The sequence below is a fragment of the Dufourea novaeangliae genome, unplaced genomic scaffold (assembly GCF_001272555.1).
Source record: "Dufourea novaeangliae isolate 0120121106 unplaced genomic scaffold, ASM127255v1 scaffold49, whole genome shotgun sequence".
NCBI lineage: Eukaryota > Metazoa > Arthropoda > Insecta > Hymenoptera > Halictidae > Dufourea > Dufourea novaeangliae.
Genome location: NW_015373928.1, coordinates 625,036 through 637,208, shown reverse-complemented (window position 1 = coordinate 637,208; position 12,173 = coordinate 625,036). Strand labels below are relative to the sequence as shown.

Genomic DNA, 12,173 nt, shown 5'->3' with positions numbered 1-12,173 from the left:
ATATCTTCCGTTTTACCCACCAGTTGCAGTGAATGCCTCAACAGTGCAAAGATAATCGAGTGTTCGCTGCGGAACCGGCTGGATGAAGGTGAATTGCAGAAACATCCCTCTCACGCTGCCGGTAGTCTCGTTAGCGCGGAGGGTGACTCTAAGGACGGGACCAGCCGTACGAATTATGCAAATCAGTTGGTGCGCGTGGGGTGACACGGAAGCACGCCGATACAAACGACGTTTGTTACCCTATGTTGGCGAAGGTTAAGCGAAGTGAGCCTTGGATATCCATACGGGACTCGGGGGGTTGGCTCGAGGGCGAGGCGTCGAATGTTCTCTATTAGATTATCTACGATTTATCTAAAAATTGTAGCGTCGTCATAGTGACAGTGTTATTTAGTGGATTTTATAGTTCGATGGATGGCGTTTGTGCTACTACGAAATAATAAACGTGGCCTAAAATATATCATTTTTACGAAACATTAAATTTTCTTCATACAGACAAGGCGTCCTAATATTTACGAGCCGTAGTGTCTAATACTTGCTCAGTTTATTTCATAAGTAGGTAAGCATACGTACAAATGAATTACTCTTCTTTAAACTATAGAATAGTAACCCCCAGCGTCAACTGATTGCACATTCTATCACATCTTTTTATCGAGTCCCCAACTGTTTCAGTATTTTACCGACGATAAGTTCCGATATTTTATCTAAGGTCTCTGTAGTTTGTAGTTCCTTCGAACGTCGTGGACAGCGGCCGAACAGTTTTTTTGCGCCAGCCACAAAAGAGAAGCAGGAAAACAGGGAGAGTTCGGTTTCTACGTCCGCATGCCGTCACCCGTTGAGCGATAAACGGCGACTTTAGCTCGGACAATGACGTTCAATGTAGCGTGACGGGATGATACGTTGCGGGTGCCCGACCGCCCGCTGGCAGGCTCCTATGGTCGCCGACTATGGGGGCCGCACATCATTACCCACCGTTGTTGACACTACCTTATAAACGTCGTCATTCGGGCTCGGGGATGTGTGACGGACAGTCAACACCGTATTGCCACGTCACGGTTGGGAGCCACCATTCGATAGGGGTAGCCGCGATTCCTTTCTATTGGCTACCCCGTCCACTTTACCGTCGCCTTTCAGACGATCCTGATAATCATGAGCGGGCGCGCGCTAACTTGTGCAATCGACTGACTGGCAGAGGAATCCGAGCTGTTGTCGCGCGAATTAGCCATGGGATTGACACAGCATCCCTTAACATCTGTGATATTACTGTAGTTTATCGCGTGTAATACTTGTGATATTGCTTGTAGTTCTCTGATGTTGATGGATTGTAGCTACAATAGAATCGTTCTACTTCTTACGTACGACTAGACGATACTTCGGTGATAAAACGATTACAATTGAAACGTTCGATGTATGTAAAATACGAAGAGGTAGCCAATGAAAATTAGTAAATTATCCATGTCCGCGAAATCGCATGAAAAGCCCAACGACGAAAGAATGGTCGACGGTACGTTGACGCGCGGTAATCGAGAATAACTTAATCAATGTCCAATCCGAAATGGACGCGAACGCCGGCAAGGGGGTAGACGTTCGTGTCGGATCAGCCGGTCACCGCATCGATTTCAATCCAATTTGCCCCGATCATTCGAAGAATTATCGGCTCGTCGCTCGGGACTCGGACGGAACGTATCCCCGGCGGATAAAAAATAGTCGGGGAGGAGAAAACAAGGCTCGACTGGGTTGAAATATCCCCGATCCAATAGACGGGAGGCGGGGGTGTACGGAATATAAGCCTCGATAAATCCGACGCGCAGTTAAAAATTGATACAGTAGTTTCGGAAGTGCACGGGGCCGGCGGTTAAGTTACGTATGTAGTCAACGGTAAACGGAAGCCCATATCAATAAGTATCGCTTGTACACCGGGATTCGGCGCGCGGAGAAAGTTACGGCCACGGTGAAGATAGTGACAGAGGATGGTAGGGATGGTAAGAGAGAGAAAGGTGGTAGTGGAACGGTTCCGTACAGAGGGAAAGACAGGGAGAAAGCAGGAAGAACGAGAGATGCGGTTGCGAAGCGCGAGGGGGGAGGGGATGAGGAAGAGTAGGAGGAGGAAGGGGTGGGGGAGGGTGGTTGGGTGGCTTATACGAGCAGGCAGCTCGGTGGTAGTGGTGGTTTCGCGGCCGGGGGTGAAATAATGGGGGCGGACGAGCCCGAGTCGAAACATTGATGTTGCCCGGCGCGCTTACAAACACACCGACACCAATCGAGCATGGCCTTTCCTATAGAAAACCAATCCAGAGGGCTCCGTTAGCTAGGCGGCCGGTCGGTTTCAAAGGGGAGGGAATGGGGGAAGGAAAACGGGGTGGTAGAGTGAGGTCGGTAGGAGGTGGGTGTAGCAGGGAGAGAGGGCTAAAGGACTACAGGGGGTGGGAGGGTAGAGGGATACATATATACATATATAGGTATATATACATATATATGTATGTCGTACAGCACTCTATGCCGTCGATGTGGCTCGTGTTTAACGCCCTTATAAATGTGTAATGCGTATGCTTGAGTGGGAGGGGGTTGGACGTACCCGCAACTCGCCAGGTTGGTCTCTCCGCGTATCGATAAACGATCAATCAACCTGTACACCTATGGACGAGGCCAGCGAGAAGGGTAAAAGAGATGACGGCGGCGGGGTGAAGGTGGATGATTAGACGAAGAGGTGGAAGAAGAGGAGGAACACAGGGGAAGCGGCGAGGAGGCGAAAGGGATGAGAGAACGGTACGATGGTGGGTGAAGATGGGTATGTGAGAGGATGGAAGGGGTGGAACGGTGAGAGAGAGAGGTAGATCGCGCGCGCAACGAAGGTAGAAGGACACAGTGAGAGGGAGGGAGAGGGAGCGAGAGAGGGTTCACTGCAAGAGAGCGCGGAGCAGGTTGTGGGAGGGTGGTGGCCCGCAGAGTATCGACCCACCGTGGAGGAGAACGTAGCTAGGGTCGCCGTCGCCGGGTTTTGTTGCTATAGGTGTGCCTTCCGCGTTTCCGTCTATGAGGAACCTGCGTGAAGACCTTCGGGGATCCAGACATAATACCGTGGAACGCGGGGCAACGTCAACCCATAGTTTCAGAGATTCGCTGAAAACAGGCATTACAGAAACTGCATGTTGCTGTATGCGTCTTGATTGTCTCGCCTTATCCAGAGATTCTTCTAATAAACAATTGGTTTTAAAGCTGATCTAGTCATCCATAGTTCTCGACAAGTTTTGCGACGAAAAGCAGAATTCGTTGAACGAGGCGGAGCCCAATATTTCAGAGGCGATTACTATATACAAATCTTAAATCCCGGGTGTTAAATCATAGTTATTGTTCTTATATTGTATAATTTTTCGTAATGGTAATAATCTTATACATCCTGACACATCACCCTCATAAACGTCCACGTTGATCCTCCCAGAAAGGGATCTCAATCTCTCTACCTGTCCCCTTGTCGAAAATTTACATTTTCCTGGGGCCTAACCGGACGACGAACCGCCTTCTGCATCCCTACGCCTCTCAGCCACCCCACCCAGCCCCATCGTCATCCATATTTTTCCTCTTCTCTGCGAAGACGTCACGCGGCCGGTAAAAGGGCAGAGGGCCGTGGACGAGTGAGACGCAACCGATACGAATTACCAGCGTCACGCCAGCATTCCGGAGGATGCATCGGGATACGCATCATTTACGCGCCGTTAAACGCGTTAACGACCCGGTCCCGGCGACTGCCACCGCCGTCACGTAGAATGCTCGGGAACGAAAGGAGAGAGCGCATCTCTCGATTCTTCGTTGTCGTAGCCTGGGTCGCGTCGTTTGTCCCGCGTGGTTTCATCGCGGACGAGAGATAGAGAGAGAGAGAGAGAGAGACATAACGTGAACGTTTCGTCCTGCCCATCCCCGAGCTCGTCTGTCTTTTCATACACCCTCGGTTACCTCGTCTGATCCGCGGTCTCGTGCATATCCGTCCCCCCTTTTCGGTCGGGCACGCCGTTCAAGTGGGCATGGAGGGAACAATACATCCACCGAGCGTGCTATGTGCCAGCGGAATCTGGCCATTGTGGGGTCAGGTGGGTCGTCAGTCGGCAGAGAGCCCGTTGGCTGGCTTGGCGGGGTGTGGCCACATAACCATAGCCGCAACGATCTCTCCTCTTCGTCTTCTGTTCCCTCTTTCTCTCCCTCTGTCTCCCTATCCTCCCTCTTGTCTCGCAGTTGGTACCGTTTCGCCCGATTCTCTGTCCTTCTTCGTTCACCGATAACCCGGTCTAGTTCCGTCTTCTTTCCTCTATCGTGGATTCGAGTCCGTTCTCCGTTCGCTGATAACAATAGGTGCTGCCCTCTCTGTTGCTCCGTCACGCGCTATCGCGCTCCCGTCTCGGTGGCCCGCGCTCGCCGCCCCCGCTTACGCTCTTTCTCTCTCTTACTCTCTGTTCGTCTCTCTCTATCGCTCTCCCCCTTTTCCGTTCGCGGATTTCGCCGGCGTCGCCACGAGGTAGGGATACGCGCGATGCGCGTACGGCACCGAGCTACCAAGCAGGCGCATCGCCGTCCTATTACAATGGCCAGCCCTCCTAAGCGTTTCATTGTCATCGGACCGCGGCTCTCTGCCCATGCGTCGATGCGCACAAACCATTGTTTTGCCCGAATGGGCGGCACTCTCCGCACCGCGACGCCATCGGCCTACCGACGTCGATTCCGCGACCAGATGATCATCAGCAACGCTTTTGCACCGAGAGAGATCATTTGATGTGAAACGAACGACTGGTTTGGAAGCCAAGAGGACTCTATGGATTTCTTTTTTTTACCCTGTCTGACACTGAACGTCCAAATCTCCTTCGACGCTTGAACGAGGTCCGTCGAACCAGCTACCAACAAAATATTAGCCCCACTAGAGACTAAACCGCTTATCCGTAGCCCATAGTCCCGAAGTGAGAGTACTTTTAATGGAATTCATAGTCGAGCCAACGGAGTTCCTTCATCATCGCGGCTCAGACACGCGTTCGAGAGAAAAATAAATCCTCGTAGTAGTCCTTGAATCCTCTTTAACGCATTGCGCTCCGCAAAAAGAGGACGACGAGACCCGCGCCGGGATGCCCGTGTATTAACGCGAACGCCACGGTGTATGTTAAATAGACGGGGCATCGTAAACGGGCACGCTATAGCCATTTGAGCGGGCAGCATTTCCCTGGCGTTTATAATTTGCAGAAATAAAAACCACCGCCGCATGGCAGCCGCGGACGATTCAGCTCGGGGCCCCCCGTCTCCTCACGGGGGGGAAATTTAATGCGACTGCGTCACGGATAAATACATCATCGTTCGATGGCAACGATACGATGACTCTCCCCGTTAAGGCCCGATAATGAATTCCCAATTAAAGATTCCAGACCCGGGCTGCGTGTGTCGATGATTTACGTCCACCGTTGAGTACGAAGATTCCATCCCCCCTACCGATTCCGTCCCCTTCTTCCGGCGAGTCCCGAGTCAGTGGAGAGCTCGCGAAACCCGCACGAAATCTCGTTACACAGGGGAAAACAAAACGAGGATCTCACGGTGAAAACCGTATTCATTAATAACGGGCTGGGGTATCATTGGATCGCGCGACGTAGACATCCGAGTGGAACCGGTCGGAATGACTGGACAGGCGAATCTCTACCAGATAAGCGGAGCCCTGGCCGAGTAAATCAGATCCGTTCTCCATCTAAGCCCCTCACCCCCTTCTCTCATTCCTGTTGCATTCTGAATGTAATATACGGAGACACAGGGGACAATCAACCGGCGAGCCTTATAACCGCGGCATTAAAGATAACGATGGCCTGATATCTAGCTCTCGCATTAACGAACCATCCCCGTCAAAATGCATTCACCCGACGTGTAAAATAAAGGATCGCGCTTTCGTCTGACCGTCGCCTGGACACGATCTACTTGCACGTTCTGTTCACAGACACCCTTATCTACGAAGACGCGAACAGATGGGGCTGATGATCGACTCTCGCGTCGCGACCGCGTGCATTTATAGGAAATTAATTCTACGGTGATAAGGTTCTTATAAGATAATAGACGGGTAATAACTATTTCTGTTCTCTTTTCTTTTCGAAGTGAATGCGCCGATGGTGCAGTCTATTTTAGTATTTCTTGATATTTCTGAGATTGTATCCGTACTTACTGCACGTTTAAACTAAGAACTGTGTATATTCTTGAGCATTTAAACTCTCAGATACTTGCTATCAGTTATCGTAAAATAATTATTTTAGAATCTTAATCAGTTAGCACAAGAGGGTATTTTTTCTCGATATAAAAAGTTTCTAATTCTTCCTGAAGTAATGTATAAATATATCCTGAAACGTAGATTGCAAAAAGTGTTACAGTTTTTTCATAAAAAAGAATACCAAATATTATATTGAAAATGGGCGTCGAGACTAGACCTCCCCCTTAATTAAATTGGATAGTGGAGGGTAATATTTATGTCGATCTCTATTTTGGCGCACCCCGCTGCAGAGGATGTCTAAATCACACCTATTTTTTCATTCTCGACATTCGTTTCGCGATCGACGTAACGGATCGTCTCACGCTGAAAATTGCAGTCCTGTCGGTTCGGAGCGCCGCGATCGCTCTCGAGCAACGGCGGGAATCTGGTCTACTGTTACCGCATGGCAAAAATGATCGCAATTGCGCCAATAAATCTTCCGCGCTAATGCCTGCCCCGGAGAAACAGTTATCAGATCTTCGAGATGTAATGGAGCTTTAACAATTTCCCCTGCTATTATCTTCGGCGCTCATTAACGATTCGTTGAACTTGATGGTCTAACGGAGATTCCTGGCGGGCTGGTATTACGGTAACAATATATTAGGATGTAACATGTGAACTGGCCGTACGAAGATGGTAATTCATAGGCGTGTGAATAAATTTACCAGTGATCGATGTGTTTGCAGTACATTTATTCGGGAAATGTTTTGAAATCAACATTACCATGAACTCACGGAGTACCACCTAAGAAGTTCTTATAACACTTTTTTATGTAATTTTTAAGATCAATAGTCTTACAAATAGAAATCATCGAAATCGAGAACTATATTGAATAATAAAAGCGGAACGTCAGTAATATCCATAAATTAAAAATTGGGTGTTATTAAAGCTATTACTTAATTAGATTGAATTGAAACCTACGACATACTACTGCGACATTCACGATAAAATTAAGATCCTTCAGCTAACATTAGTTTTCCACTGAACTACGTCGATCTATGCAAAGACATACCAAATGATCTACTGGGCGTTCAGAATCATTGTTTTCTCGTGCCTCTCGATGGCGATCTTCTTGATTCTCTCCCACAACATGGGATAAGGGTGTATAGTCCTAGCGAAGTCGGCCCTGTTCAGACGATACAGCTCGCACACCTCGACAGCCACAACGCTGGCTACTCTCAACTCGTTCGGCATGACGAGCGCGACTTCGCCGAAGTGGGCGCCGTCCTCCAGGTGGCAGACTTCCTTGCCCGAGTTCGTGTAGATCGCGACGGTTCCTGTAGCGATGAAGTACATGCAATCCCCCGGTTGGTTCGCGCGGACGATCACGTCGTTCGTGAGGAAGATCTCGGATTTTAGCTGCCCGACGATTCGGCCGAGCAACGAGAGTGGAAGGTTGTTGAAGAAGGTGACATTTTCGACCAGCTTCCGACAGGAGTGCATGCTGATCTCGTGTCGCATCTGCGTGGACAGGGTGTGTATGATCTCGGACTCGCGGAAGTATCGACGTTGGAAATGGAACTCGTAATACTCTGTGATCCTCGCCTGGGTGACATGTGGGAGGTGTTTGTGCCTCATGTACTGTCTCAGCTGGGCCATGGTCGCTTGGTACTTGAGACGGGAACTGTTGGTACCTTTGAAGAATTGCATCACCCGGCTGATTAGTATCCACGGGGCCAGGATGCCGAGTACCTGTAGTCCTATTATCAGATACAAATCGACCATGTTCGTCTCGTTCGCTTGAAGCAGCCCGGACTTCATGAATGTGGCTATAGCGCGTAACATGGATGAAAAATACTGGTCTCCCCTCGACAGGTGCCAAAGCTCCTGCTCCATCACCCAGGAATTATTCGCCGGTGGTTTCGGCCTCTGCATGGACATGGCTGCTATTGGTATCATCCAGAACAAGCAAGACTGCCAGTGGACACCAATCAATAGCCAGTATATAACGACGCAGAATTCGTAACGGGCCAACGGCATATCGTAAGCGTGCGCTAGCTTGCTTATGTGGTGGCTTAGAGAGAATACTCGAAAGACGCATATAAGGGACGCTATTTTGCGGAACACTTTCCTCCGGTACCACCATGTTATAAAAAACAGATCGGTAGGAAAGGAACCCAACAGATCGGGGAAAAATGTGCTCGATTTGATGTATCTGTTTAATATCTTCTTCGGGTCCAATATCACCTTGTGTTCCTCTTCGTCCATGTAGCTGAAATTTTCGAGAAACCGAAAGTCAGTGTACATTCTACGCTGTAAGCACACCAATTGCTAAATGTATTCGTACACGATGATGATGGAAAGAAAAGTTGCTATATTTTCTGAATTACTGATTACAATCGAATGTGTATATTTGTATGTTACGCGTGTATATGTATAGGCATCGGTAATAACAAATATACTGGAACACTTTTGTCCATTTCCATGTACATGTATATTTACCCTGTTTTCATTTTGATCAACATGTCGATACAGCACACCCCCAGCAAAGAGTTTTTCACGACGGTCCAAGCCATTGGGCGTTGAATCATTTCAAATGCGGCTTGGTACGGAATCAGTATTTCCATGATTGTTATTACGAATATTATCACGATATTCCAGCAATGGCTGTAATGATCTAAGTAGTTAGATATGTGTAATGCAGTTCGATAACCTACATAAACGTTGGTAACTACCACAAATTCTTTGCTACTTTCAGTCTTTAACAGTAGACGATTTAATTAATTACTCGGGGCTAGAAATTATAGCTCTACAACACTTCAATATCTCCATTGTTATGGAAATGGAACGAGAAGTAGTCAAACTGTTTGAACATAGAAATCCATGAAGTATTGTTCCTTTAAAGAGTTACTTTACATCATACTGGTCTTCCAAACTTTTCAATGCTATTTCTATAGCCCGAAAAGTGATACCAAGTCGATTTCTTCTCGTTTTCTATTATAAAGGAATGTCTCTGCTTGGATAAACTAAATCCATGTGAGTTTACAGTGGCCATAAATAATCAATTAAATTTGCGTCTACTGTAGAAAAATGGCTACCTGAACATGCTGAAAGGATGAATAATGTGCATGTATTTCTTTAACTGTCGACGTCTCTCGGACACGATGAAAGCGGTGCTTCCTAGATATTTACGAGCAGCCGGATTTCTGTACGAGGCCATCAGCGTAAGGCGGAGGAAATCGTAGAGTTTTCGCAGTGGCGTTCTGTCAGGAAGGAACAATATATCATCTTCTTTTGGGATTTCGCAGGTGTGTTCTACATGCAGCATGATTAAACGATTAATCCGTAATTAATTTACTGACGATTCTTGAAAAGGTTAACGTTTTCTATCAAATAAAGATGGTCGTTGTACAATAATATTATTCGTAAGTTGCAAGCTTCAGCTAATTACGTTCGGAAAATGAAATATTGGAATGTATCGAAATTCATGAGGAACTTCATAGAGGCATTACTCAGAAGGATGTCTTTACTGAATTTCAGTTTCCCCTGGTACTAATACTATTTGTAATATTCAGTAGTCTGAATTATTAAATTTGACAATAGTAGATATAATTCCTTCATGTTAGAAAATTATATGCAAAATGAATTATCAGGTGGATTGTGTAAGATATGGAGTCATCTAAACGAGAGAAACTTAATCTGTTCGTAATTGTTTAAGGTAAAACAGAATAAAGAGATCTTCCATATTCACAGTAGGTACGACGAGAAATTGTATCAATGCACGGACGAAACCGGAAAATAGTTGGCGCCGAATGTTAACGTATCTAAACGATTTATATATCAAAAAATTGCTCCCAATTTGCTCCTTCCGAATCTGAAATTGCTCCCCCAGTACCATTAATAGTTAATGAGATATTCGCAAAAGAAAAACTTACAATTTGCTGTTAACAAAATAGGTAGTAAATGACCTTTTTAGACAAATATTATGATACCAAAAAATTGCTCTTGATCTGTTTTATAATAATCAATAGTCAGATATCTCAATAGCTTTGCTCGGGAGAGTACATCTCACATACACGGGGTCCTTGGCGCCTCCACCGGGGGTTCTATGACCCCACGTTCTCACCCACGTGGTCTCTGGCGCCTCCACCTGGGGTTATATGACCCCAGTGTCTCACCACAAGGGGTCTCTGGTGCCTCCAGCGGGGGTTCTGTGACCCCACGCTCTCTCCACACTGGGTTTCTGGCGCCTCCACCTGGGGTTACATGACCCCACTCTCCCACTACACGGGGTCTCTGGTGCTACACCAGGGGGTCCTGTGACCCCACTATTTTTCCGCCATCTTGGATTCAGAAAAGTGCCGGAAAAATTTGGGAATTTATGGGACATTTAGTGGCGCCCCCACCATTTTGGTGGCAAAAATTGCAACTAACTCCAGAACTTCTTCCAAACCTTAAAAGTTTTAGAATTAATTATTTTGTTATTATTTATTATATCTTATTACTTTTTTGATTAATTGATATTAGGAATAGGAGTGGAGATAGTTCCGGGGTTAATGAATAACGCGTATGTATGATTTGGCCGATTTTTATTGAAAAATTTGTACGAAAATATACAATTTACAATAGTATTTATGTAAATTTAACAACAATTACCTTAAGTACTACTTACATGTATGATTTTGCAATATATTTATAATAATATTTGTAGAGATTCAATAAAAGTGCCCTTAGATACTTATTTTATTTAAATCCTACTTATCTATATGATTTTATAATATACTTGTAATGATATTTATATAAATTCAGAAAAAGTAGGCTTAGATATTATTCAGGCTTATAAAAGATTGTACCTTATATGCCACAAATAATTCCCTCCCATGTAACTTGCAAATCTTCCGTACCGTCTTCAAAGCTTCGTAAAGTTTTCATAAGTTCGACACCGAAATTTTGATTACCGGTGGCATACGATAGACGTGTGTAGTAATTTGCAGTAGTCCTCTGCTCGAATTGGGACTGACGCTTGTCCGTGTTCCCGTAAACAAATTAGATAATAACCCCAGCAATAATGGCAGTTTCTGCAGATACTATTATACTACAGCCTAAGTTTAAAAGACGTAGGCAGTAGTTAGTTTATGCAGAATCCTGTTGAACAAGACAACTATAATTAGTATAAGATTGTACATTGTTTATGCAGTTATATTTAAGACAATTCGATGAAATGAAGCTTATATTACCTGACGTATGTTTATTGGAATATACATATATACATCTAAATTGTAATGATATAAAAGTTTGAAACACAATACGATGCGGTACGGTACAATACGTCTATTCGATTCAATTGTTTCCTTGCGACTATATCATGCTATCCGCGTCGGCGCAGTGCGCTAATACGGAGGCCAACGAAATATCACTGTAACACTTAAAAAAGTTTAAAGTTCCATTTATATCATTGTCCTGTCAAAATGTTCATACTTCCAGCAACATTTACATTCCAATCAAAGAATTTACAGAATAAGGAAAAGGAATCTAAAGTAATTTTCAGTAGTTCCATATATCTTTATCTCGAATAATTTTCTAAAACATTCAAAGTACTAGACATTTTTACACGTTGAATCTCATATCGATTTCTAAAATAATCCTAGTTCGATGTAATATAGAACGTGGTTTTATCAGATAGATTCGAAGTTCGCAGCCATTAGCTCGATATTGTCATCAGTTTACAGTACTTTACCGATGACAATACCGATTGCCCAGGCCTCACCACGAGGAGGTTGCTGCGAGTGGAGGCCCAAGGCAAGTAGATGGAATCACAAGTTCTACATCTACCCACCTTTCACAATAAACCTTATAAATTACTTAAATCTTAACTATATAATACTACCGATACTAAAATCCCTCGGCGGATGACTTCTTTCTTGAGCCTAAACCTATAAAAAACTAAGTTCCCTCGTCGGTTGTCTTCGTTCTTCAG

The 12,173-nt window shown here is 45.5% G+C and overlaps 1 protein-coding gene across 1 annotated transcript; it reads right to left on the bottom strand.

Moving 5' to 3' along the window:
• Positions 1-7,276: 7,276 nt before the first annotated feature.
• LOC107195089 (potassium/sodium hyperpolarization-activated cyclic nucleotide-gated channel 1-like) lies at positions 7,277-9,524 on the bottom strand. Its single transcript, XM_015584865.1, has 3 exons — positions 9,295-9,524; positions 8,699-8,863; positions 7,277-8,468 (listed from the first exon to the last, which is right to left on the bottom strand). Exons 1-3 carry the CDS (start codon positions 9,522-9,524, stop codon positions 7,277-7,279), a joined length of 1,587 nt encoding a protein of 528 aa, XP_015440351.1.
• Positions 9,525-12,173: the final 2,649 nt, after the last annotated feature.

What these genes read in the sequence shown, in the direction of transcription:
- LOC107195089 (XM_015584865.1), bottom strand. Translation starts at nt 9,524, where the DNA reads ATGCTGCATGTAGAACACACCTGCGAAATCCCAAAAGAAGATGATATA. An exon ending in CATCCTTTCAGCATGTTCAG is followed by an intron (nt 8,864 to 9,294) that starts GTAGCCATTTTT and finishes AGATCATTACAG; the next exon opens with CCATTGCTGGAATATCGTGA. An exon ending in TTGATCAAAATGAAAACAGG is followed by an intron (nt 8,469 to 8,698) that starts GTAAATATACAT and finishes CGAAAATTTCAG; the next exon opens with CTACATGGACGAAGAGGAAC.